General features: G+C 53.7%; 1 protein-coding gene across 1 annotated transcript in view; it reads left to right on the forward strand.

Annotated features, from left to right (window-relative positions):
- Positions 1-25,365, forward strand: part of TMPRSS2 (transmembrane serine protease 2) — a 32,319-nt gene extending 6,954 nt beyond the window's left edge. Inside the window, exons 2-13 of the mRNA XM_078062518.1 lie at positions 780-1,002; positions 5,817-5,903; positions 6,608-6,727; positions 11,451-11,577; positions 12,671-12,781; positions 15,670-15,713; positions 17,162-17,333; positions 18,978-19,153; positions 20,131-20,226; positions 22,460-22,602; positions 23,071-23,223; positions 23,927-25,365. Of these exons, the coding sequence (XP_077918644.1) occupies positions 780-1,002; positions 5,817-5,903; positions 6,608-6,727; positions 11,451-11,577; positions 12,671-12,781; positions 15,670-15,713; positions 17,162-17,333; positions 18,978-19,153; positions 20,131-20,226; positions 22,460-22,602; positions 23,071-23,223; positions 23,927-23,938 (1,464 nt within the window). The 3' untranslated portion in view covers positions 23,939-25,365. The remainder of the gene's footprint in view (positions 1-779; positions 1,003-5,816; positions 5,904-6,607; positions 6,728-11,450; positions 11,578-12,670; positions 12,782-15,669; positions 15,714-17,161; positions 17,334-18,977; positions 19,154-20,130; positions 20,227-22,459; positions 22,603-23,070; positions 23,224-23,926) is intronic.
- The last annotated feature ends 2,526 nt before the right edge of the window (positions 25,366-27,891 follow it).

Below are 27,891 nucleotides of genomic sequence, written 5' to 3' on the forward strand. Positions count from 1 at the left end.
GGCCAGCGGGGGTCTTGCAGGGGCAGCCAGAGAAGGCAGTGTTTAAGTGGGCAGAGGGCGAGGAGAAGGGTGTTCAAGGAGATGGATGAGGCAGGAATAAAAGCTGTAGCTGGGGCAGCACCTTCCATGCCGTGTGCGCAGAGACCCGGCGGCTCCCTACAGAGGCGCTCGTGCCTTGGGAGGATGCTCCTCGCAGCAGGACTGCGCTGCAAACCCTTTACATGTCCCATAGTAAATGGTGACACGTCTCCTAAGGGAGGAGGAGGTAGAAAAGGAACTTTTAGAATAACATGGATAGTATGAACCTTCAGGTAAATTTTTTAACCTCTATCACTCAATGTTCTTCTCTGCAAAATGGGTCCATGAGTCACGCCTGCACCTTCGTAGGGGTGTGGTCGGGTCTCCAGGAGGCTGCGAGTGCAGACGCCTGGCGGCCCCTCGAACATTACCTTTCTCGCTCTAATCTCCATCTCAGGGTTTGGGTGTCAACTGCTGCCCAGACTTCTACACATCTTTTTCTTTAAATTTTTAAAAAAATTTTTTTAGTAAATCTTAGTGTTGACCATTTACTTTCTCTTTATTTCAAAAAATGATCAGTGAACAAACAAATGCAAAAAACCGTTGACAATTAATTGAAAGTTCTGGTTTAGACAGTCTGGGTAAGTTCAGAGAAGAATCTGCAGCAGCTTTTCGGCCCCTTGCCTAAGTGTGACGGACACGCGCCTAACCTTGGGGGTAACCGGGGTTTTATATCATGCACCTTCTCTGTCATTGTTTAGGGGTCACCGCCAGGAGTTGGACCTTACTACGAAAACCATGGATACCAGCCTGAAAGCCTCTATCCCCTGCGGCCCGCCATGGTCCCCAGCGCCTACCCGGTGTATCCGGTCCCGTACTACCCACCCGAGGGGCCCCAGTCCACCCCGAGGGTGCTGACGCACACTTCGACACCCGCCATCCGCGTGCAGCCCAAGTCCCCATCGGGGACGGCGTGCACTGCAAGTAGGACCCTTTTGCGTTTTCTTTCCTACAACAGAACCGGCGCTGGGGTCTGTCTTCTCCAGGGGGCTCTGTCCTCTGTCGCTGACTGCCCTCCCTCTGCTGGGGCTGGTCCCATGCTCTCCCCCTCTCCCTCGATGTCCCAGCTTTCACCCTCTTGCCTCCTGCCTGGGGCCCTTGGAGAGCTGCCAGGCTGCAAAGCCCTTCCTTCACTTTCCTTAACTCTCCTGGGCCAGCTTGGCCCGTACCACCCGGGTGGTCTTCCAAGCCGGGCCTCTCTGCCCTGTTCTTACCGGCGTGGCTTGTTGGTGCGTCATCCTGAGTGAATGGTAAGCTGTGATGCGGGAGTCACCTACCCATCCTTTCTTTGTGGTGTGGTTCCCTGGACACAGCAAGTCACGCTTAAGATGCTGGACGAGGGCGGCTTGGCGCTCAGCGAAGGAAGTGGCTGGTGTGGTTGGCACTCGGAAGGATGTCTGGGCTTTAAGGGTCTCGTGGACAGAGCAGAGGGGGCGTAGAGCGGGTGAGGGCTCCAAGGACTGAGCCCTTCAATGCCACGTGCTTCTAACTCCTACTCATCTCCTTTCTTCTTGCAGTCCTCCCAGCTTTTTTTAAAATTTTTTTGTTATTTTTTTCCCAGCTTTTTTTAAAAAAGATTTTATTTATTTATTTATTTATTTATTATTATTTTTAATATTTTATTGATTTATTTGACAGAGAGAGAGAGCAAGAGAGGGGACATAAGCAGGGGGAGTGGGAGAGGGAGAAGCAGGCTTCCTGCTGAGCAGGGAGCCTGATGCGGGGCTCGACCCCAGGACCCCGGGATCACGACCTGAGCCGAAGGCAGACGCTCAACGACTGAGCCACCCAGGTGCCCCTAAAGATTTTATTTATTTGAGAGAGAAAGAGAGAGAGCAGGAGCGGGGGCGGGGGGGGAGGGTGCAGATGGAGAAGCAGATCCCCGCTGAGCAGAGAGCCCGACGGTGGGGCTCGATCCCAGGACCCCGGGATCACGATCTGAGCCGCGCAGGTGCCCCGCCCCTCCCAGCTTTTAGTGCCAGCCAGCGCGAGTGCTGAGAACTGCCAGGTAACAGCCATTCGGAGTACTGGTGGCTAAACAATTAACATTTTTGCTGACGATGTTTTCTCTATTTTGCGAGCGTGCATGTACACACAGGGTGCACAGTTAAAGAGTAATAATAAAGTGAATTTCCACGTGCCCCCAGCACATCATAAAGCATGGAAATGAGTCCTTAACACCTGTGCTGCTAGAAGCCCCGGTGTGCCCCTCCCCAGACCCCGCAGCCCTTAGCCAGCGCTGTCCCCCTTCTTCCCGCCTGACGCTGGCCTCTGCGTCCCTCATCCTTTGCAAACGGCTCTTGGTCCGTCCTTCTCCCCGTTAACGTCTACTCTTGTTTATTCCCTCCTCCACCCGTTCTTCTCTGATCAGGGAAATCCTGGTCTCTGCGCTCTTGTCTCTCTGGTGGCAGCTGGGGAGGCTGAGACCAGTGGTTCTTAATCGGGGGTGATTTTGGCCCCCAGGGATCTTGAGAGTATCTGGAGACAGTTTGGGTTTGTTGTAACTAGGGAGAGGCTGCGACTCTGGGTGGGTGCCTGGGATGCTGGTGACAGCTGCGTGCACAGGACGGCGTCCCACAACCTAACACCTGGCCGACATGTCAGCAGTGCCGCGCCCCAGGGGTCCTGGTCTGAGGTCGTCGTGGGGGTTGGAAGGAAGCCAGGGTCAAGAGAGTTCAGGAACCCCCGACAGTGGTATCTGCCTCCCCCCAAAAAAAGGGCTGTGGTCAGAAACCAAGGGTCCCCTCTAGAGGTTAGCACGTCCAAAGGGTGGACTTCATACTAGTGACCGTCCAACCCAGGAGGACAAGATGACCCTACTTACCTGACACCTGCATCTCCACTTTTCCAGGGGAAAAACCTGGTGATGGCAAGCAGTCGGACGGGAATCTATCAATCCCTTATCAGTGACTTCATAAGGGAAGAGCACCAGCCTATGGTTCTACATTATAAAACCGGCCTTTCAACTCAAAAATTGCTTAGTGAACTTATCTTGCTATTTTATTTTTTAAAGATTTTATTTATTTTATTTAACAGAGAGAGAGAGAGGGAGAGCGCACAAGCAGGGGGAGCGGCAGGCTTCCCACTGAGCAGGGAGCCCAATGCGGGGCTCGATCCCAAGACCCTGGGATCATGACCTGAGCCGAGGGCAGACGCTTAACCAACTGAGCCACCCAGGCGCCCCTTACCTTGCTATTTTAAAAACCATTTTATTGACTTACACAGAAACATGTACATTTTATAAGTTTAATGTTTGGCCTTGGAAGTATTTTTTTTAATTAATAGACTATTTTTTAGAGTAGTTTTTGGCTTACAGAAAAATTGAGTACCAAGTTCCCATATACCCCTTCTTTCACCTCCAAGTTTTTCCCATCATCTTGCCTTAGTGTGCTACACTTGTTACGGTCGATGAACCAAGGTTGGTACGTTATTAACTAAGTCCATAGTTTTATTAGGATCACGCCTTTTTTGTTGTGTATTCTGTAGCTTTTGACCAATGTATAATGACATGTCCATCATTACAGTAAAATACAGAAGAGTTTCAGTGGCCTCAAAATCCCCCGTGCTCCGCCCACTCGTCCCCGTCTTGTTCCCCCAGCACTTGGCAACCACAGTCTTCTGTCCCCGTAGTTCTGCCTCTTTTCACAGTGTCATGTATCTGGAATCATGCAGTACGTAGCCTTGTCAGAGCCTTGATAGTGTTTTGCAAGTTACTTAAATAGCACAAATCCAGAAGAACCCATCAGGAGTGCAAGGGCCACCCAGGGACTCCCTGTATCTATTTGCTCTAGCACCAGCCCTCAGTGTTTCACAGAGTCCCCACGCATACACGTCTTCACGTCTGGGGTTTGGAGAACTGAAGGTCAACAGTCTGTGATGCAGATGGTTGGCCCTGGACATGGTAGGGCTGAATCAACCACAGACGAAATTGGTAATGATGAAGGCACATGAATAGTATGTTGTAGTTAAACGCAACAGTGGTGCAATTGTCAACCAGACAACTGATTGCAAGATGCCTGCCCACCAAAGGTAGGATCGGGGGTTCCCGCTGCCTGCGTGCTCCTCGCAGGAGCTGGGCGGATTGCCATACGCTCGGCGAGAGGTTCAGAATACTTGATTTAATAGCTCTTGGCTCACCAGGCACATTATTTTATGCTACAACAGGAAGGCCCCCCACAGGAAGAAATCGTCCTCGGCTAATGAGTCTAATCGGGCATTTGGAATTGCCCCTGAGTTTCCTCTGCCACTCCGCCCTGCCCAGCCCTGAGACACAATCACTGTAGGCCCAGTTCTGATCACGTGGCTCGGTGGCCCGTGGCTCTCCTCAGACCAGTGGCCGCCTCCCCCGTGAGCCTGCTAGGACCGCAGATGCACACCTCCCCTTCCCCAGCAGACTCTGAGTTCCCGGTGATGAGGGCCAGGAAACGGGGCGGGGGGGGGGTGCCCGCCCTCCCCCACACTCCGGGACACCTAGCTGGCTGTCCTCCTGTAAACTGAGGGGGTGGGAGGGTCTGTGAATGCCTCCCCCCCCTCGCCTCTCCCCGATTCCTCTGAGGAAAGCTCGCACCTTCCTAGGAACTGCTGGGCGTGGTGTGCTTGGCGCTTGCTAGGCTTTTGGTTTACACGCTGACCAGCAATGACCTGTCGGCTTGTTTTAACTGGAGAACGTTGGTGACCTTCTCCAGATGACTTTATTCTTAGCTGCGATGTGAGCCCCGTGCTGCTCCTGCCTCAAACCAAAGGGCGGATGTCAGCCCTGCCGGTGGGACATTCCACAGGGACGGGATTGGTCTTCCTCTGCCCTCTCCAGTAGGGCAGCCCCCGGCCACAGGGGGCTGCTGAGCATCTGAATTTACATAACTATGAATAAAAGACTTTAATAAATTTCATGATAAGTGACTGAAGTGCAAACAGCCTCACGTGGCTAATGGCTGTCGATGGGACGCTGCGGGTCTGCGGCATCTGTTCCCTAAACTGTCTTGGGTAAGACAGTTTACTGTGCCTTGAGCACCACTACCAGGGAGGTGACAGTCGGGGACGTCATTGTTTCCCATGCTAGTAATCACCAAAACAAGGCATTTTTCCTCTTTCAGGCAGTTTTTTACATGAATCATTTGTTTGACTATTCTTTTTTTTTTTTAAGATTTTATTTATTTGACAGAGACACAGTGAGAGAGGGAACACAAGCAGGGGGAGTGGGAGAGGGAGAAGCAGGCTTCCCGCGGAGCAGGGAGCCCGATATGGGGCTCGATCCCAGGACCCCGGGATCATGACCTGAGCCGAAGGTAGATGCTTAACGACTGAGCCACCCAGGCGCCTCCTTATTTGATTATTCTAAGACCATACTTTTTTTTTTTTTAAGAGTTATTTATTTATTTATTGGGGGTGGGGAGCCCAATGCAGGGCTCGATCTCACAACCCTGAGATCGTGACCTGAGCCAAAACCAAGAGTCGGATGCTTCACCAACTGAGCCACCCAGGCGCCCCAAGACCATCCTTTTTAAAACTCAAGTATAGGTCACTTCATATCATGGCTTCCTGCTTTTGTGCTCTAAAAAACTGAGTGCTGTGGGAGAGGTAAGACCTCCCCAGATATGTTCTTAAAATTGCAAGTCTCAATAAGTGTCTACGAAGTTATTGCTTGATATGCTGTCCTCTAAAAGTAGTGTGGGTAAAATTTGAGAGTGTAACTTCTAAGAAACTCTGCGACTCCATTGTGTGCCCCCCTCTTTCCCCAGAGGCCAAGAAAGCGCTGTGCATCACGGTCTCCCTGGGGGCCGTCCTGGCGGGAGCCATGGTGGCCGCCGTCCTGCTCTGGAAGTTCAGTAAGTGTCGGAGGGGGGCCCAGTCTTCCCGATGTGCCTGCTCTCCATGGGTGGACCTCCAGCCCTTCCTGCAGTTTCTCTCCCCCAACCAGCTGTCTTGTCTTTCCTTCTCTTTGGTGTTGGGGACACATGAATAACCATTCTCGTCCGATCGCATTGTCCTTGTGGTTATGAGTGACTCTTGTGCTATGAGTGGAGTACTGACCCGTTCCGACTACATCCAGTGCTTTGGGGCGCTGGGCACCGCCCGGCACCGGGGAGCACAGACTCCCCGCCTTGGGGCCACACCTGTCCCCGAATCTCGGTGTGCCGCATCACCTGCTAGGTGCTGGGGCGTGCCCGTCCTGTGCCAGCTCGTGAGCCACAGCCAGCCTTTTCCGTCAGCCCGGGGCAGTGCACACTCAGGCTTTGATGGAGCACAGATGTCACTGTGGCAAAGGGGACGTGGGCTGCTGTCCGAGTCCAAGGCTACAGGCCCCTCCCACTCGATGCACCGGGGGCTACTTTGCTGCCGACTGCCGGCCCTGTTCGCTTTGCTGTCGATGGTGGCAGGGACACATCTGCTCCTTACCAAAATAAACGGGGGAAGGTTCTTCTCTCCTGTTGCTTGGGGCCCGGAGAGTGGACTCCGGAACTCGTGGCGGGTACGTGAGGTTTTCTTGGCGTCTCAGGCTGACTGGGTCTCCCTCCTGTCTTTCTGCAAGTGGAGAACAAATGCTTGGTGTCCGGGGTAGAGTGCGGCTCCTCGGGAACCTGCATCAGCCCCTCTCACTGGTGCGACGGGGTCCTGCACTGCCCCAGCGGGGAGGACGAGAACCGATGCGGTAAGTCAAGGCACCGTGTGCACCTGCGGAGGCCACCAGTCTGCCCTGGTGCCCAGCCTGCGGCCCGTACCCGGCGTGGTGGCCAGCCCTGTGTCCGGCATGGCCACCCAGTAGGTCACCGAACCGCGACCTGGAGGCTGCGCCTTTGGTCTAACCCCAGATGAGGAGCCAGGCTCAGAGAGGGTGCGCTCCTGGCCCAGTGTCACACAGCGATGGGAGGGAGACGGCGGGGCTGGGGCCACTCGGACGGTGTGCTCCCAAGCGGACAGTTGGGAGTGCGCTCTGTATTTTCAGAGCCAGCTCGCCTTTAACGTGATGTGTAGGTCTTGTCACAGAGCGGGCACCTGGCTCTGGCTTTTTATTATTTCCTGTTAATTGTTAGGAGTGATTTCAAGGGTGGTGAAGTGGATGTCCTGGAAATGGTGCCTGAGCAGGCGTGGTGCCCATATCCACTGGCGGCCACCCCCAGCGTGACCCTGACCCCGGGGTGGCACCTGTTTCCCAGTCGCCTCCGTGTCGTGCGGGTGGGTGGACCTGGAGGGGCCAGCCTCGTCCGCCGTGCATTTAACTGACCCCCACCCTTGCGTGGAGCTGGGCCATTTCTCCTGACGAGCTTTTAGTTTGTCCTCCCGCAGAACGTGTTAGCCGACCAGCCTGGCCGGACACGCGGGGCCGTGGCCGTGGTGCTGCGGGACTGTGCCCCCGAGTCCTGCTTCCTGCTGCGCGCTCTGACATGCTTACCGGAGAACCTCTTGTTTTCAAACAAACAGACAATTCAAAATTGCAGCGTCAGAGGGATCACCAGGAACACCACGAGCAGCTTTCCTCTTCTCCCCTCACGTTTCTCCTAACTCCTCAGGGTTTCATTTAAACACGGGCGGGGCCCTGGCGGGTGGAGGATGGATGCAGGTCCCCTTTCTTGTCCTGCACCATCCCCTGTGGGGATGCTGCCCTGCACGCCCTCCCCGCCCGGTCCCAGCTCTTTGCGGCCCTTGGGGTCACCTGTGTCCGAAGTGGATGCCACTGTGTCCCCCGATCTGCGCCCGCGTCCCAGGGACTGTCTGCACTTGGCAATGACCCACTCGAGCCTAAACTTTCAACACAGCGCCTTGCCTGTGTGTTGGTGATGATGTGTTTGTCACCATTCCCTTAAGTAAGGGGTGTCAAGGCTCATAGCGCGCGGTTAAGCTATCACACGTGATGGCTTTTGTTTTCATACATGTGCATGCATGTGTGCAAGGAGAAACTCGAGCAAGACAAACTTGTTCTGTTCCCTGCAGACTCTCCCCTCCCTCCCGCTCTTCTTAATGTTTAAGTTGTGTTTATTTAAATACTTTGAGTTAATATCCTCAAATAGATCAAAATCAGGAAGTACCAAAGGATGTACAGGGAAAACTCCTTCTCCCCCACTGCGCTCACACACACACACACACACACACACACACACAGCCCGTTCACCAGCCAATCACGCTTCTTTCTCAGGGGCAACAAATACACGTTTCTTGCTTCTCCTTCTGGAGAGTTTTTAAGTGCGAAAGCAAATACATGTGTGCATATTTCCTACTGTCCTCATTGCTCAATGCTCACTGCCCAGCTGACCGCACAGGTCTTGATGACACATCCTAGGGACCCTTTCTGGCTGGGACAGGAGCCCCCCTTTCCCGTGGCGGCACACCCCGTCCTCCGGTGTGTGGCTCCAGAGCCCTGGGCGTCCTCTCTTCTCGATGGACATAACACGCGTGTTCCAACCGTAGGAGCACATCGCTCGGGAACACGCCCAGAAGTAAAACTGCTGGGTCCGGAGCATTTGCACATTTGTAATTTGGTAGACCCACCTGAATTTGGGATTGTAGAATTTCCACATCAGTTATTTATATAAAACAAGATAGATGAATACAGCATTGTGTATGTATTCTGTATCAGATCAGAACACACATTTGATGTGCTTTTAATTTGTCCACCTGTCGAGCGGAAATTATTCTCAATGAAATGCACATCTTCTGACGATAAAGAGCATCACCCGTCCCGTGGATAAAGTTCAAGTATACGTGGAGAGCTTTCTTTTCCTAAGAGTATGTGTGTATATGTGTGTGTGGGTGTATGTATATATATATGTGGAACGTATGCATATCGTTAAGATTAATTTACTTTCTACATCTTGCCATGGTTTCGGTGACCGTTCAATGTCACAGGAGAAACCGAAGGGCGGCTCGGGGTGACCCAGTGAGCACACGGTTTTGTACACTTGAGACTGGCTGAGAGGGAAGACCTCAGGTGTTCTCACCACAGAGGAAAGTGGTAGCTGTGTGAGGCGACGGGTAGGTCACCCAGCCTGATCGATCGTGGCACCCACTTCACAGTGTATGCATGCCTCCGAATGCCAGGTCATACCCCTTAAGTATATACCATTGTTCTTGGTCAGTTGTACCTCAGTAAAGCCAAAAAAATTCCCAAGACTTAAAAAAAGAGAAGAACTTGAGCTTGAGACCATCTCCAGCTCTCCTGTCATGTTTTCCTAGTTAGCATTTTTTTTTAAGTTTTTATTTAAATTCCAGTTAGTGAACGTACAGTGGAATATTGGTTTGAGGTGTGCAACACAGAGATGCAACCCGTGCTCATCACAGCATGCGCCCTCCTGACTCCCCATCACCTCTCCTAGTTAGCATTTGATCGCAGACACACGGAAGGAAAAAAAAGTCTCTAAAATGACCATAAATCAAGAAGGCAGTGTCTCCTTTACTTTCTGCTGTGCCGCAGCGTCTGTTTTATTTTTAATTTTGGAATTATATTTAATTCCAGTGACTTTTTAAAAAATCTAATGAACTTTATTTTTCAGCAGTGTTGAGTGTATAGAAGATTAAGCAGATAGTACGGACTTCCGTGTCCCCTCCCCACCCCCACACCTGCCGCATGTTTAACACCTTGCGTTGGTAGGGGGCTTTCATTTTAATTGATGAGCCAATGATTAATACATTCTTCTTAATGGAAGTTCTTAGTTCATACTAGGGTTCTTTCTTGGCGTGTGGACAAATGTACAATGTATTTACATTTGGACAGTGGGTTTGAATAAATGCATCATGACCCATATCCACCGTTACGGTATCATACAGAGCATTTCCATTGCTCTGAAAACCATCTGTGCTCTGCCTATTCACCCCTTCCTCCCTTGGCCCCTGGCAACCACCAACGTTTTTACTGTCTCCATAGTTGTGCTCTTTCCAGAATGTCACGTGTTGGAATCATATACCTTGTAGCCTTTTCAGATTGGTTTCTGTCACTTAGTGACAAGCACTTAAGCTTCCTCCCTGGCTTTTCCTGGCTTGATGGCTCATTTTTTTTTAGCACCAAATAATAATCTGTTGTCTGGATGGAGCATAGTGTGTCTATCCACTCATGTAGCACGTGGCTAGCTTGCACATGGGGTTTGGGATCACTCATCCCAGAAGCATCAGGAAATAATCAGACCACAGCCGTTCATTTCACAGGGAATGAGCCCGGAGGTGTCGGTCAGAAGGTCAAGGGAGTTGTGGCCACAGAACGGGGGATGGGAGGGGGAGAATGAGGTCTGTGATAACCAGGTCCTCATTTTATATTTTACATCTCGTGTATCCCCCCCCCACAGACCTCTGAGCACGGTTTCACATGCTTTTAGGCTTTGCATAAGTGACGCCGTGTGGAACACAGCATTCAGCAGTGTGCCCTCACGCTGTTTTCAAGGTCGTTTGTTAGTGCATGACTGGTCAATCCTCAAGCCACATGGGATCCCACTCTGTGGCTGTGCCCCTCTGCACGCAGCCACCCACACAAGGAAAATTCTCAGGATTCTGGATTGTGGGAAAAGGCACTGGAATAGAGAGAGGCTTGAACTATGTCTGTAATGTTTCATTTCTTTAAACAAAAGAGTTGAGGTCGTTTGGGCAAAGCGTTGCTGGATTTAGAGGTAGAGCGGGGCACCAGGGCACTTGGCACATCTTGGGGTGCTCTGCCAGGATCCAGGGTGTTGGGCAAGAGGGGTCAGTTTGTTGTTCAAAATGATTGTTTAAAGATGATTTTTAAAAAACCCTTTACCTTATTCATTTATTTAAAAAAAAAAATCAGCTTTATCAAGGTGTAATTCACATACCATAAAATTCGTCCTCCAGAATATAAAATTTGGTGGTTTTTACACGTCTGCGAGTAAGTGCGGCCATCCCCACATCAATTTTGGAATACTTTCATCACCTGCTAAGGGAACCCTGAGCGGTCCCCCGCTTGTCCCTCCTCCTGCCCCCAGCCCCACCCCAGGCCCCAAGCAACCACTCATCTACCCTCTGTTGCTGTGGATTTCCTACTTGGGGCAGTTCATAGAAACCGGGGCGTACGCGGGTTGTAGCGTGGGCCAGCGCTTGGCTCCTTCCAAGGCTGGATGATGTTCCGTGGTAGAGATGGACCACATGTGTGCGTTCGTCCGCTGACGGTCGCTTAGGTTTTCTCACCCTCTGGCTATTGGGAATAATGCTGTTGAACATCTGCAGGCGAATCCTTGGCTGGTCACCTGCTGTCAGTTCTTTGGGGTAACGAGCACTTGAGGGCCCGGGAGGGATAGAGCAGGGACACCCCCTCGGGTGTGGTCAGTGCCTAGGGAACAGGGGGCCCAGTGCGGTCACCTCCGAGCCTTTGTGTCGAGGGCTGGGAGGGCTCAGGACAGCCTCCCGAAACTCACAGAGCCTCTCCTCTATTGCAGTTCGCCTCTACGGCCCGAACTTCATCCTCCAGGTGTACTCGGCCCAGAGGAAGTCCTGGCACCCAGTGTGTCAGGACGACTGGAATGACAGCTACGGGAGGGCCGCATGCCAGGACATGGGCTACCGGTGAGTGTGGCCCCAGCCGCAGAAACGCAGGAAAGATCCTCTCCGCCCCTCCCTGGACATGCCAGCACACCGATGCTGGGGACAGTGGTCTCGTGCCCAGAGCTGGTCGGTGAAACCAGCAGGTGCCACACCACATCCCCCCAACCCCCCTGCATCTGGTGATCAAGACTCACTGCCGCCTCCTGGGCCTCCATCCACACCCGGTTACTCGGGGATGTCCGGTGCTGCGGTCACCAAGGTCCAAGGTGCCATCTGAGGGCCTTGGTGGCTCTTTTGTCCCAGAGCCTCTGGCAGCATTGAAGCCTCACCTCCCCAGCCGCCCTGGGTGGGGCCTGGGCGGGGCCAGAGGGAACAGATCGTCCTTGACCTTCACTGTATGCACGCTTGGAGGAGGCCCCGAAGAACGGGAGAGAAATGACATCAGATTTATATGGAAGAGAATTCAGTCCTGCATGGGGCCACGGGGAGGGTGGAAGAGGCAGGAGGGCCCCTCCCAGGGATTCCCAGCTGGGGGCTCACCGGAGTACCCCGTGAGTGCATGGCAGCCGTCTGCCCCATGGGGAAAGGCTGTGTGATCTTATTGCCACCACCTCTTCCTTGGGGTGTCCCCATATGACTTCTGTGCAATACTAAGGGGTTCCCATATGCCAGTTTTTAAAATTAATTACTGCTTAATAAGAAACTTGGCATCTTAGCTGGTAAAATATTTCAAAATGCCATCCTCAAATTGCAATTGAATGACATAGTGAGGCCCCCGTCACAGTTCAGGACCTTATGGGATTTTATAGCTGGGGGTGTTTTAACTTAAGTTACATCTACTCACACATCCCTATTCTCGTGGTTTCTTTATCCAAACCCAAACCAGATTAGAAAAAGACCAACCGGGAGCTTTTACCTGACACTTCCGGGTTATTGTGGGGAAAGATGGTTCTAACACAGCCTCACTTGATTAGAACTTGTGATTTTGTTTTCCAAATGCTAAGGTGTTCCTCTTAATCCGAACACCATGCAAGAGAAGTATGATGATATCACAGGATTTGCAATTGCTTATAACGAAGACACTGTTCTAATTAACATTTTCTGCCTCTTTTAGGAATAGTTTTTATTCTAGCCAAGGAATTGTGGATGACAGTGGAGCCACCAGCTTCATGAAGCTGAACCTAAGTGCTGGCAGTCTGGATCTCTATAAGAAACTGTACCACAGGTATTCGGTGACTTCTTTTTTCTTTTAAGAAAATTTGTAATGAGAGCGAGTAGGAGACACCATGGAGAATCACGGTGCCAAGGCTGATTTCTCTGAGCCGTAATTCTGGGTATCGATGAGTTTCTCATTGGGAGGAGATTGGACTGTAAGCGGGGCTGGTTGTTCTGGGTTCATCCTTGGGAAGCAGCTAAGGGTTACGGGCCATTTTGTTAAGCTCTTGATGGCATTGGATAACATTGTAAAATGGAGAGTCCTCCTTGCTGCTTTTCTATTCTTTTTTTTTTTTAAGATTTTATTTATTTGAGTGAGAGAGAGCAAGCATAAGCGGGGGGGCGGGAGGGGCAGAAGGAGAGGGAGAAGCAGGCTCCCCACAAAGCAAGGAGCCCAATGCAAGGCTCGATCCCAGGACCCTGGGATCATGACCTGAGCCGAAGGCAGATGCTTAACCGACTGAGCCACCCTTTACTCCCTGGACTTTAGAGATATACATGCTACGTGAAAGGGTGTGTCTCCAGGAATCCCAGAGAAAGCCTCAGGGTCCCAACCAGGGTGACCAACTGATCCTGCTTTGCCCTGGACTTTGCCAGTTTCAGCCCGGAAGTCCTGCTTCCCAAGGATCTCCTCAGACCCAAGCAGCAGGGACGGCTGGTCCCCCAGCCCTAAGCCACCTTGTCAGATGATGCCGTGCCAGGGGTCGGCATCATTCTGGGGGCCTGGGAGGGGGTGACTAGTTCAGTTTAGCCGAGGTGTCCTGGACCTCGAAGCCAACTTGTGGGCCTGGGCAGGTCATTGTGTGTCCGGTGGTTGGAAATGAACCTGAGCAACAGATCACATGATTGATTTCTTAACTGGTTGGGGGGGTGGAGGAAAGGGTGGGTTTAAGCTGCTTGTTCTGTTTTGCGTATATGTTTAAAGCCTTTGCAGTCTCCTAGGATCATCATTATTATCTGAATGTTCTCTAATGTAAAGGTCACACAGCGTCCTTTGTGCATGAGCCTTGGTCAGCTCCCAGGTCCCTATCACTCATCCCCAGGTGGCTAGCCAAGCCATCTCCTCCCTCTCGGCCAGGTGCCAGGGGCTGCACTTGACGGGAGAATGCGGTAACCACCATGCCGCCCCTCCTTTCCTTTGAGTGGGAGGCTGGGAGCAGTTTGCATTCCTGGTGGCTGCTGACGGCTGTGGCTAGGGGGCTGACTTCCGCCCAAGCCGCTCAGCCTGGCTGTCCCCAGGAATGTGACAGGGTGAGCCCAGGACGAGGGCTGTGCTCGCCAGGTGCACGCAGGAAAACAGCGGGGCTGTGTTCTGCCTGCCCGGGAAGCTAAACACAGCTGCCTGGGCTCTTTGTAAATGCTGGGTGTTTCTGTTCTTCCTGCGAACACTTACATGCAGCATGGGGGCTGAGCAGGGACGGAAGGCTGCCTCCTCTCCACAAGAGCCCCGGGGACTCACCGGGTGGCTGCTGGGTTTGGAGGGAAGACGAGGAGATCATTGCCTGGCATGGGGTGTCCCGTACATGTGGGGGGCGGTGGAAGGCTCCTTTCTCTTTGCTTTGATACCTGAGTCGCGGGCTCCCAGTGGGGCTCACCTGAGTGGCCGTGGCGTGCCCACAAGCTGGTGGCTGCACACTGCACGTCCACATAGAGGACAGTCGGCTTTACGGTTCTTAGAAAACGTCTTCTTTTAATGGGAACGTATCTTCTCTTGGCATTGTTATGCCCCGTAGCCAAAGACCACCAGGACCCGCAGGGTCCATGGAACCGTGGGGCCTCTCGGTGTGAGGGTGTCAGAGGGGACTTTGTGTATAGGACTTGGGCTTGTGTTGGATCATTTTGGGGAGGTTCAGGGAAGAGGGGCTTTGCTTGGATTAGATGCTGTTAGGAAGGGAGGTGATTCTGTGATTGGTATCTTAACGCTGTTTTTCTAGAAGGGGGCGGGCATGAAGCTGGGCTACCTCGGGATTGGCAAACAAGTGCCATCACTCATGGTGGCCAGCAGAGGGGGCTGTTGGTCACCGTGTGGCTTGGACACGGTTCGTTGTCTGGCCCCGTGCGGACCCTGAAATTGCCGACGTTCAGGGGAACACACAGCCGGAGGCAGATGCCTGCATGTTAGGGCTGCTTCTCTCCCTCACGATGCATTAGGGGAAAATTCCCTCTGAGACAGACTGCATTGGTTATTTGTCTTTCAACTGGAACCTCAAACACTTACCTCCCAAACGAGTAACTTTTCTTTTTTTTTTTTTTAAAGATTTTATTTATTTATTTGACAGAGAGAGAGAGAGCGAGAGCAGGAACACAAGCAGGGGGAGTGGGAGAGGGAGAAGCAGGCTCCCCGCTGAGCAGGGAGCCCGATGTGGGACTCGATCCCAGGACCCTGGGATTATGACCTGAGCCGAAGGCAGACGCTTAACGACTGAGCCACCCAGGCGCCCAAACGAGTAACTTTTCTTTGGCTCCCGAGCAGATGATTGGTTGTCTTGCTTTCTGTGCAGTAAGTTGTAAAGCAGTCATAGGAACCCAGACAAAATCAGAGGGTGATTTCAAGGTCTGGGAATAAAAATAGTAGCTCATGTTATTGGGTGCCTGCCCTGACGGCCATTCTGATGGTACCCTCGTTATCCCACTCTACAGAAGGGAGAAACTGAGGCACGGGGCCACAGGGTACACAGCGGCGACTTGAAACCCGGGCTTTGACTCGGTGTCTGCTCTTGGCCAGTGTCCCCCGTGTAGATCTAATCTCCTCATCTGAGTCCTCAATCGTGGGCCCTTCCACGCCTGGGGAGGCCAGGGAGTGAGAACATTGGAAGAAAATGTGTATTTCTAAGTATTTTGAGAGTCAAGTATCTCCTACTTATTATAGTGACCAGAACGTCCCCTGTTCTTTTGCAGTGATGTCTGTTCTTCAAAAACGGTGGTTTCTTTACGCTGTATAGGTAAGTGATCCTTGCTTACCCGCTTTTTTTCCTAAATAGGGAACACACTGTACCTTCCAAAACACGTCCCCTGTGTCTAGGGAGGTGGGGTGATGGGTTGGGATATGCCCAGAGGCTTCGCGCCGTCTGCACCCCAGCTGCCCCCCAAGGAACACCTTTCTGGAACTGCGGTGTGCTGGACATGCCTTCAGCCTTGGGTCCAGAAACAGCCGTCCCGTGAGGATGGGCAATCTCAGGAAACTGACGGGCGCCCCTCTCCTGCCATGTCCAGCCGGGGCAGTTCCCATCTTCATGCTGGGATGAGTTACAGCTTCCAAACTTTGATCAGTGTGGGAGGCACTGTCCCTGCGCTCCCCTCTCTGGGGTGGCCCAGTCCTGTTTTCCAACGGGACACTGGTTCCGAAGCTCAGCTTTTCAGTGTGAAGAGGTGAATCTAGCAGCTGCTCCCGGGGAGCGGGAGCGGGGCTGCGTGACCCAGCGGTCCCGGCCGGCTGCCACTTCCCAGCCAGGCTCAGCTCAAGCTATCTCAGGCCCCAAGAAAATGTGCCCGCCCCACCCTCCAGCCCTCGCCGTCCACCTCGTGGGGCATGAGGCCCACACACTCGAGCAGTTTGCAGGTGCACTGGATGAACACTCACGGAACCCCAGCGTCTTTACGCTGGCGGTGACAGGGACAGGATGGGACTGGAGGGGCTCGGAGATTGATCCAGGGAAGCCCCTGGGACTTCAGCACCCCCTCCAGTCTCCCCTTCTCGTTTGGTTCTGGTCCACCGTGAACTTCTCCCTGTGCCTCCGAGGCCCCCACACCATGTGCCCCCTGCCACCAAGAGCCTCTGTCCTGTAAAGTGGGCTCTTTCCCCACCGGTGCTCCCGAGTTTCCACAAAGGAAGCCTCGTTTCCCTTTCTGACCAAGAACTTGGCACAAGTGGGACCAGGCCAGGCCTGGCATTGAGGGTTCACACTCTCTCCCCCACCTCCCTCTCCCTCCTCCCTCGTTCCTCAGTCTTCTCCCCCACCTTCTTCCTCCCCTTTCCTCCTCCTCTTCCCTCCTCCCTCCTTCCCATCCTCCTTTGCTTTGTTCAGAAGTCTTGGGGCCTCTGAGCCTTCAGTCTCCCCGTGAGTCAAGCAGGCCCAGGCCCTTTGTTATCCAAGACCCCCACCTGGGTATGCAGGAGACACTGATGGGATCCATGCCCGATCCCGAATCAAGTGCCAGCAGAAGTGCGCTTCCCCGCGGTCTGGGGGGCTGGCGGATCCTCTCCTCCCCTCAACCAGCAAGAGACCAGGACACATTCTCTCAAATTCAGACCCCAGACGAATGGGAATAGGAGGCAGCTACAGTGGCCCACCAGCCTGGCAGGAGACCGGCTGGAGCCGGCTGGGCGCACGCTGGGGGGGCCGTGGGGCGGCCCCGCTCCTGCCCACGGGCACTGTGCTTTCGCTTTCAGAGTGCGGGGTCACAGGGAAGCTGATCCGCCAGAGCCGGATCGTGGGCGGGAGCAGCGCCGCCCTGGGGGACTGGCCCTGGCAGGTGAGCCTGCACGTCCAGGGCACCCACGTCTGCGGAGGCTCCATCATCACCCCCGAGTGGATCGTGACAGCTGCGCACTGTGTGGAGGAGTGAGTCCATGGGGGTGGGGGCTCGGGGGCGTGGCTCACGGGTTTGGAGGTGGCTCGGGCCGTGGGACCGGGAGTGAAGTGTCTGACCTCTTCAGGCCCCGGTTTCTTTGCCTGTTCGTGGGGCACAGCTCCCACGGCCTGCTGGAGGGGCAGGTGGGCGCACACGTGGGCAGCGGGGGCCGAGCCCATCCCCCACCCCTTCAGCAGGTGTGTGCGGGAGTCCCCGGTGGGCAGGGCTCTGGGCGGGTCGCAGCGTGTGAGGGGAGCCTGCATCCTAGCTGAGTTCTCAGGAGCCCTGCCCTTGTGGGAGGCCTGGTCTCCCCCGATGCTCGTCCTCAAGACGGCACACCAGGGGACCGCACGTTGCTCTGCCGAAGGTTCCCTGGGACCCACAGCTAGGCAGCCTTGGCCGCGGCGTTGCCCACGCAGATGGGGAGGGAGGGGGGGGGGTAGCCGTCATTTATAGTGTTGGCCTTGTTCCTTAAACGTAGAGTTTTTTTGTCACATGCCTATTTTGGAAGAAAGTCCGCTCCGCAGAGCTGTCTTTCTGATTTATTTTTATTTTTATTTTTTTTTTAAAGATTTATTTATTTATTTATTTGAGAGAGAGAATGGGAGACAGAGAGCATGAGAGGGGGGAGGGTCAGAGGGAGAGCAGGGAGCCCGATGCGGGACTCGATCCCGGGACTCCAGGATCATGACCTGAGCCGAAGGCAGTCGCTTAACCAACTGAGCCACCCAGGCGCCCTGTCTTTCTGATTTAGAATGAGCTTGTACCTGGCTTGGGTGCTGGCCCTGCCATTCCCTGGCTGTGTGGCCTCAGGCCAGTCACACAAGGTGTCTGAGCACGGCGTCCCCTCTGCACACCCGTAGGACGGGCGAGCCTGCTCGTCCCAGGGGCTGTGGGGAGGGTGGAAGGAGCGGTGTTTCCTTCCTCACCTCCTCCCACCTCCTTCCTCCTTCTGATGGCTTCCCAGGGTCTGGGATTCTCTTAAAAAGGAAATACCTAGATAGAGCTAATGCCCTGATGACTGTTTGACCTAGAGTCTAGGCATCCACATACATTTATTAAGCACCTACTGTGTGCCCGAAGATGCCCTACCACATAAAGGTAGGTAGGACCCAGTCCTGGCAGAAATGAGGTTTGAGGGCGCCTGGGTGGCTCGGTCGTTGAGCGTCTGCCTTTGGCTCAGGTCATGGTCCCAGGGTCTTGGGATCGAGCCCCGCATCGGGCTCCCTGCTCAGTGGGAAGCCTGCTTCTCCCTCTCCCACTCCCCCTGCTTGTGTTTCCTCTCTTGCTGTGTCTCTCTCTGTCAAATAAATAAATAAAATATTAAAAAAAAAAAAGAAATGAGGTTTGAAATCTCAGGGAGGCATCAGGCCCAAGAGAAAGCGTTCTTAGAACCTGGAGCGGAGCACAGGAGGGACGGGCTGCGTGGGGATGTAGAGGGGGCAGGAATGGGGCCACGGTGTGGTGCCAAGGAAGGAGCCTGAGATCTCCTCGTCAGCCTTGCCATGTAGCTTCTAGCGGGTCCTGTCACCTCTGGGAGACTTGGCTCCAGCGTGTGACTTTCGGGTATCACCAAATGAGTGTTCACATTCATGCTTCTGAGACGCTGAGTGGTGTTCGGCGCTGTCTTCCAGACCGCTGAACAACCCCCGGTATTGGACGGCCTTCGCGGGAATCCTGAGACAATCTTTCATGTTCTATGGACATGGATACCGAGTGGGAAAAGTGATTTCCCATCCCAATTACGATTCCAAGACCAAGAACAATGACATCGCTCTAATGAAGTTGCAGACACCTCTGACTTTTAACGGTACGTACCCGTGTCCGTGGGGCTCAGGGTGCGTGGATGGCTTTGACCACACCTTACGGACAGAGGTGGATTGGAACGAACCCCGGGCCGTGTTAGCCGGAGGGTGGGGTGCGGAGGGCTGGCTCACAGGGCACCCTGCACAGCCGAGAATGTACCTGCGGCTCTCGGGGAGGCCGTCAGCGGCTCGCCCGTCCTGCACACATCAGAGTGATGATTTCACCAACGCGCGGAAGTCCACAAGGGGTTTCCAGCCACAGCACTGTTGACATTTGGGGTGGGCTGCTCTTGGGTAGGACAGGTGGCAGGAGCCCTGGCGTCCACCCCCTAGATGCCAGTGGTGCCCTTCAGTTGTGACAACAATGTGTCCCGTCCCCCGGGGGCGACGTCACCTCTAGTTGAGAGCTACTGGTCGAACATTCGTCAGTACTTTCCTTTTTCACACGAATCCTGAAGGTAAGATACTTCACAATTTACAACAATAAAAAACACACATGGTTTCCCTTAGCTTCGTATTCGGCCCCCGTTCTGGTCCGTCCAAGGGTCCCTCTGGAATGTTCCAGCCCACATGGGTACAGACGAAGCAGAGCCTTGTCCCTCTCCTCGAGGTGTTGGGTTCAAGTTGGGATACAGTTTAGACCCAGAGGAGCCGGTCGGTGGGGGCTGGTGTCCAGCAGGGGCCTCCGAGGTGCAGGCTGGGAGCGCCCGTAATTGTGAATATTTAGAAGCAGAACTAGCACATAATCCCATTTCCAAGCAGCATACCTCTCAGAGGAGGGAGCAGATTGCCTATAAGAAGGCGGGGCCGCGGGGCCGGAAAGTGGGAGTGCCAGGACACGTCGGAATCTGGAATTTTCCTTGAGCGATGGTGGCAGTCCCAGGCCTAGCTGCGTACAGGTGGGGAAGGTCCAGGTGAAGACTGTTGCGGGAAGCCTTGCGTAGACCAGACCCGTTCACCATGCTTTCTCTTCCTGGAACAGACAAAGTGAAACCAGTGTGTCTGCCCAACCCAGGCATGATGCTAGAGCCGGATCAGTCCTGCTGGATTTCCGGGTGGGGGGCCACCTACGAGAAAGGTGAGGCTCTAGGGCACGCAGCTCTGCGGGTCCCCCGGGACAACAGCATGGGGTTTGGAAGTGGGAGGTCCTGGGTTTAATCCTGGTTCTATTAGCACATGATTAGATGACTTTGGGTGATTCACCCAGTCTCCATGCCTCAGTTTCTCCACCTGCTGAATGGGAAAAAATCGTACCTGCCCTACTTAGCACAGTATTCTGATTAAGCTCCAGCGGAACAGTGTGTGGAAACTGCTTTTCTGAACTAGAAAAGCCGCGTAACTGTGAGAGGTGTACAAGCCCTGTGATCGCACCCCCTTGTTGCTAACGGGTTGCCCTGGAAGCCCGCCATGCCCTTCGATGGCTGAGTGACCGTGGGCTCGCGTGCCCCATGACGGCCAGCGGCAGGCTGCCAGAGCTTTGTCCCTGTGCCCTGACACCCCAGAGAGAGGAGGGCCCACACCGTCCTGGCGCAGGCCTGCTCAGCTGGCTTCCTTATAATTTGCTTTCATCTCCGAGAATACTTTTCAGATCAAGGAATCCTAGCTGTTTCATGTTTATGAAGTGTTGGAAGTGCTTACTGGTACAAAGAAGCATCTTATGTATGGTTTACACCCTTCTGAAAAGTGTTTAAGGCACACACACACCTCCTTTAAAGCAAGGTGAAAAGTACCAGGCGGGGCGATGTTGGGGGCGTGTCGGGGAGGTGGTGGTGGGCTCGGCATCCAGGCGTCTAGTGTGAACAGTTACTGCACGTGAGCCTCCGGTTGGTGTTCGTGGCTTCACAGTGGCCAGGACAGATGGGAAAATCACGGATTTGTGGGGCACCTCTCATGGGCTGGGAATGCAGCACTGAACAAAATAAGGCAATCTCCATGTTTTCTCGTGGATATCTGGGGGCAGAATGTGGTCAGACAAACAGGAAACAAATGACGGAACTAGGTGCTTTCAAACAGCAAGAAGCTGTGACAGCAGGGGCCTGGCTGCTTTGAAGAGGTGATCAGGGAAGTCTTCTTGGAAGAGGCAACATTTGAGCTGAGATCTGAATGACCAGGCTGTTTAAGGAACAGAAGGGTCAGTGTGGCTGGGGCACAGTGAGCCAGGGGTGAGGGTGTAGGCCATGCAGGGCCTCCTAGGCTATGGGGAGGACACTGGCTTTTATTCTTAGTGAGATAGGGAGCCATCAGGAGGTTTTAAGGAGAATAACAGGCACATGGATGGCTCAGTCAGTTAAGCGTCTGACTCGTGATTTCGGCTCAGGTCATGATCTCAGGGTCTTGCCCCTTGCTCGGCTTCGGGCTCCATGCTCAGAGAGGAGTCTACTTGAGGATTCTCTCTCCATCTGCCCCTCCTTCTGCTCACGCATGTGCTCTTTCTCTCAAATAAATCTTATTTTTAAAAAAGGAGAATGACATGATCTGGTGGCCCTTTGGGGAGTAAAAAGGATGCCTCCTGCCTGCAGGAGGGGGGCTGAACTCAAGTGTGGGGAATCATTGCTGTGGTCCTCCCTGACCAGCTCAGCTGTGGGTGGTGGGCTTGGAGGTGGGGACACCAAGCATGTTCGGGACGGAGCCACCACCTTGCAGATGGAGTGAATATCAGCAGGGGGGAGAGTGAGGGATCCAGGGAGGGCAGCTCTTTGCTTCGTGATCTGAGCCCCAGGGTGGGTGGTGGTGCCACTTCCTGAGTCGGGGAGTACGGGGTGGTGAGGATTTGGGGTGGAGGAGAGCAGTGAGAGGCTCTGTTTTGGCTCCTGAAGCCCGTGGTGCCTGGAGGACACCCATGTGGAGGCGGCAAGATGGGAGGGGAGTGGTAGAGATGACAAGGGTCCACGCTGGTTGAGAGAAGTTTCAACGTGCATGGGAGCCGAGAGGTGGGGCGGCATGTGGAGGGCCACGGGGCTGTTGAAGGTGGAAACACAGGAGCACCCCGTGGGCCCGGGAATGGTCTGGTGAGGAGGGTGCCCCAAACCAAGTCGCTGGGTGGTGAGAGAGGAGGTTCTAGAAGACGGACGGCGTTCCAGAGCCCCCGGGGGCAGGGAGGCGTCCCTGAAAAGGAAGAGCCGCACTCGGCACACTGCACCCGTAGTAAGGATGACCCGGTGTCCCGGGACAAGGTTTGGGGGGAGCAGTGAGGGCGGGGAGGGGCCGTGCCCATCGGTCTCCTGTCGCAGGAGCATGTCCCCAGGAGGGAGTGCTCTGTTCCCGCGGGAGCTGCTGGCCCCACAGCAGCTCCGTGTCGACCTCTGTCTCAGGGACGACCTCGGACGAGCTGAACGCGGTCATGGTGCCCCTCATCGAGCCTGGGCGCTGCAACAGCAAGTACGTCTACAACAACCTGGTCACGCCGGCCATGGTCTGCGCGGGCTATCTGCAGGGAAGCATCGACTCCTGCCAGGTGACTGCAAGGTGTCAGGCCCGCCGTGGCCCGCCCGCCCGCACCGAGGCGGGGTCCGCGCTCCCAGACTGGAGGCAGCTCCGGGGTGGCCGTGGCCGTGGCCGTGGCCGTGGCCAGGCTCAGCGCTAACACTGGGGAAGCGCGTGCTGCCACCCACCACCCACCAGCCACCTCCGCTTCCACCCCTGGGGTTTTATTTTGTCAGCTTGTCAGTGGGACAGAAATATGCTTCGGAACTATTTAAAAATACGGTCCACTATTTAGTAACTCCTACTTGGTACAGACTAAAACTCGTCACCGGCGTAGTCTCTGGGGGATTATATTGCTGTCCCTCGCCGGGGGAGACACGAAACCCACACACCCACTCGTAATCGCATGGGGACGCCCACCCCGACCCCCACCCTCGGTGCGTGGCCCGTTGTGTGCGTGGGTCGTGGTCTGAACTTCTGCTCTTGCCGCGTCCCCCAGGGTGACAGCGGAGGTCCCCTGGTCACTTTGAAGAGCCGCATCTGGTGGTTGATTGGGGACACGAGCTGGGGATCCGGCTGTGCCAAAGCTAACAGACCAGGAGTGTACGGAAACGTGACAGTATTTACGGACTGGATTTACCGACAAATGAGGGTAACTTCCCTGTCCCCCTCCTCACCGAGCGCTCTGAGTCTGGTGTCAAAGCCCAGAAGTCTGCGGGGTGTGGCCTGTCTGCAGGAGGCTGACGGCTGACCCCCCTCGCCCCCCAGCACCACGCAAACTCTGCCTCCCGGGGCCCCGGTTTGCAGTCAGCATCGCCCTCCCCGTCCTCCGCCGTCCACCCTCACTGCCGCCCGGGTACAAAAACCCGGGGCGGAGCCTCTCCGAGTCCGGAGCCGAGCGAACACGGGCTTCCCTGTGCTCTGCTGACCATGCTTAGCCCTGACTCAGCTGGCTCTGCTCACCACCCCCCCCCCCGCCCCCGACTCATCAAATCAAATTCCGGTGATGGGCAGAGAGCAGAGCGAGGCAGATCAGCCGGATCTCTGTGCCCTGGGGTGGAGGAGCAGCTGGGGTTCCCTGGTACAAGGAAAAGTGGTGAAGACCAGAATTTGGGTATAGCTCCCCTGGGAGCCCAGGAGCAGGGCCCACAAACACGGAAAGTTGAAAATTTCCTGTATCAGACCAGAGGGGTGCCAGCCCAACTCCTTGACCTTCATGCCGTAGGAGAGATATCTCTTGGTCCCACTCAGCTTGCTCATTTGGTGAGAAGTCAGTCTAGGAGAAAAAAATAATTTGCTACTACCTTTTTATGGCTGAAGAAAATAACATCATTTCTTTTTTCCTTTTTGAACAGGCAAACAGCTAATCCATGTGGTCTTTGTCCTTGGCACTGTTCCTCGAGGAAATGAAGGGGCTGATTCTTCATTCCCTGAGCATAATGTATTTTTAGAAATGATTTGAAGGTCCTTTCATTGTTATTAAATAGTGAATTCGTCTGTCTTTGGCACTCTCCACAGTTATGTGCAGGCCACAGACCCTTTGCTCCCGGACCCCTCGTCTAAAAGGGATGACCAGACCCAGCTGGCTGCGGGCGCCTAGGGGCCGATGCAAAGCAATGGGTTGGAGGCTGCCCCGTTGGGATCTTCCTTCCGAGCCCACTGCGGGGGCCACTTCTGGATGTACCTGGGGTCGGTGACTTCTCAGCTGCTGGATGGCTGGAGATAGAAAGGGAGAAAGCTGGGTGGGACCATCAGGGGCAAGCTTCTGGGGTCACTGCCGGGGAGGGCTGCCCGCGGCCAGTCTCCCCACAGGGGTCTTCGCTGATCAATTTTTAGTGCCTTCTCAGCAGCCCCGGGTGGTGGCTGGAAACAAAGGGACCAGCCCTTCATGGCTGAAGACAAGAACCTCTGCTCCTGCTCGCGAGGGCGAGAGTGTAGACAATTCCCTCCGAACAAGGAAAACCATCGCAAACACGAGCCCCCTGTGCACGGCTGGGCTGGCGGCCGCCGCCGCGTGTTGGGGGGGGGCGCCCCCAAGGGAGACCCAGCCTCACTCCCCACCCTCTTCCTTGGAGATTGTGGGGTGCCGTGGTGACCCTCTTGAGGCCTTGCTGATCACATGGAAATTGAGGTCACCCCAGGGGAAATCAGGGATGTGTGATTGAAGATACACTGTTTCCATGTCGAGTTGCTGCGTGGAACTACCTCAGTGCTCGGCCCGTCTCGGCCCCTGCCTCTAAGTAGTTGCTACTTTTGGCTTTTTGAAACAACACTGTTGTCCTTGCCAAGCGCAAACAGCAGGGACTTGAACTGCTTTGCAAAGCGTTCTGTACACAAGCGTGCTGAAGAGAAAGGGGTGTTTTGGACTCTGCCCCTTCCTGCCCTTCAGGCTTCCCCTGGAGGGAAGGGCCGTGGTTGAATCGCCGAGCATCAGTGGTCATGCTGTGAGTACTGCTTTCCTGCCTCCGCTCGGGCACACTGGTTTCCCAGAAGAAAATGAATGATTCTACTGCTGCTGCTTAACCTTAAAGCGGAAGGTCGTGGGGTCCCGTTCCCAGGATGCTTCTGATCCATGTGCCTCCTCGGCACCATCCCTGGGGACCTTCCAAACCCTCGGCACCCCACCTGCTCCCCAAGCCAGATTTTAAAAAACATTGTCATGGTGAGAACGTGTTACTTCCTTAGCGTCTTTTTCTGTGACCACTGTTTGTCTTCCTTTGTATCTTCTTTTGTTTTGTATCTTTTTTAAACTGTGAAATTCAATTGTGAAATATTGTAAAAATAAATTATACATTTTTTTTTCCCAAATGTTTATGGAGTCTTTGGAGATCTGCACGGTACGCAGAACCAGTCTGTATGTCCCTGTAAGGCAATGATGCTGGGTAACTGCTGCCCAGGGGAGGCAGGGGCGAGGGGGGCTGGTCTGAAGGCTGAGGTGAGGCAGGGAGCGCGGGCAGATGTGGACTTAGGGTTGGTCCGGTCGGCCCCCAGGGCTGGCCTGTCGGAGATGACCCGTGGTATCTCTTGCATGGGCATCACCCATGGCTCCCACTTGCCCCAGACTCAGACCCTGAGACCCAACTCTTGCAGACCTCTCTGCCCATTATCCCACACATCGCAGGCCCAGCCTGTCCAAAAATGCATTCAGCATCTTGTCCCCTAAAGCTGTCTTCCTGAAGTCCTCGTCAGTTCTTGGGGACAGTGCTACCCTCAGCTCTCATGGATGCTAGCCCCGTGGAGTCAGAAACTGTGAGCAGGACAGTAAGACTGGATGAGTTCTTTCTCTGCCTGAGAACAGAAATCCATTCGAATCCTTTGCATTCCGCAAATCCCGTGGGTCCTCCATACATGACAGGGAATTGTCTTCATTATATCAAGATGTGTTAAAATTATGGAAAAAGTTGTAATAAAAGGTAAAACACGCCTTTTTGTTAGGCAATACCCTTAAACACATCTGAGTCCTTCATGGTAATTATGGACCGTAAAACCAACACGAACACTGAAACAGCGAATCATTGCTATTGATTCCCCGCAAACAGGGACAGGGTCAGGTGCCCGTGAGCCTCCAGTCTTTGTGAACCGACCAGTTCATGACCTTGTTTTGTGGGTGTTTGTGTTTAAGGACACCTAACTGAATATACACTGTTGCATTAACACTGAGCTCACGGCCGATGGCACCATGAGTCCTTTGGAGCTTAGCGACACGTGCTTTCTCTCTGAAGCATGTCACAGCCCGGGGCTTAGGACAGCACTTCCCCACTACACCTGGGGCCATTTTATTTTATTTTATTTTATTTTATTTTAATTTTTTTATTGTTATGTTAATCCCCATACATTACATCATTAGTTTTAGATGTAGTGTTCCATGATTCATTGTGCATAACACCCAGTGCTCCATGCAGAACGTGCCCTCCTCAATACCCATCACCAGGCTAACCCATCCTCCCACCCCCCTCCCCTCCAGAACCCTCAGTTTGTTTTTCAGAGTCCATCGTCTCTCATGGTTCTTCTCCCCCTCCGATTTCCCCCCCTTCATTCTTCCCCTCCTGCTACATTCTTCTTCTTCTTTTTTTCTTTCTTAACATATATTGCATTATTTGTTTCAGAGGTACAGATCTGAGATTCAACAGTCTTGCACAATTCACAGCGCTTACCAGAACACATACCCTCCACCTGGGGCCATTTTAAACAGCGAGATCACCGGCAAAAATACCAAAATGCTGGAAACGTGGCACTAACTAGACCAGGAAAGGATGCTTGTTCACAGCGGGAGCTGAAACCAGGCGGTGCTTCACCTTGTCAGCCCTCAGCTGGGAACATCAGGCGACCCACGTTTTTGGCCGCTATGCACACGTCCACCAAAGCGCTGCGAGTGTTGAGTTTGAAATTGCAAATAAATTTTAGCAAGTAGGTGGATTAGCAAATAAAGGATCCGCGAATAACGGATCACAATTCCTAGAATGTCCACATGGCATGGCAGCTGACAATCTTTTCAGTTATATTTTCCATGCTGGAGTCGCCTTGTGAGTGGTTTTACTCGTGGGTGAGGCTGTTTTCACTTAGAAGATCCAGGCGGAATGCTGAAGCTAGGGAGATATTGATACTTTGTATTAAAATCTTTACAGGAGGGGCGCCTGGGTGGCTCAGTCGTTGAGCATCTGCCTTTGGCTCAGGTCATGATCCCAGGGTCCTGGAATCGAGCCCCGAGTCAGGAGCCCTGCTCAGTGGGAAGCCTGCTTCTCCCTCTCCTTCTCCCCCTGCTTGTGTTCCCTCTCTCGCTGTGTGTCTCTTTGTCAAATAAAAAAAATCTTCAAAAAAAAATTGTCTTTATTAAAAAATAAATAAATAAAATCTTTATAGGAGCACCTGGGTGGCTCAGTCGGTTGGGCGTCTGCCTTCGGCTCAGGTCATGATCCCAGGACCCTGGGATCGAGTCCCGCATCGGGCTCCCTGCTCCGCGGGGAGCCTGCTTCTCCCTCTCCCACTCCCCCTGCTTGTGTTCCCACTCTCGCTGTCTCTCGCTCTGTCAAATAAATAAAATCTTTAAAATAAAATAAAACAAAGCCTTTATAAATGATGTAAGTTAATTTACTTAATATAAGTAAATCCCAAATAGTAATTAGAGAAAAGTGAATACACCAGTGTTGATTAAAGTGAATAATTTGTGCTGGTCATTATGTTGCCTCTCGATGCCGGCTCTGCAGGTCACTTCCCAGCATTGAAACCTGTGCCTGCCTTGATGTCCCTCCAGCTGAGTTGTTAATGGGGGACAGTCCTGTCTTGAACCCAGGCTCTGGGCCGGTTCTCAGCCCTTTCTCTC

The sequence above is a fragment of the Halichoerus grypus genome, chromosome 1, assembly GCF_964656455.1.
Source record: "Halichoerus grypus chromosome 1, mHalGry1.hap1.1, whole genome shotgun sequence".
NCBI classification, from domain to species: Eukaryota; Metazoa; Chordata; class Mammalia; order Carnivora; family Phocidae; genus Halichoerus; species Halichoerus grypus.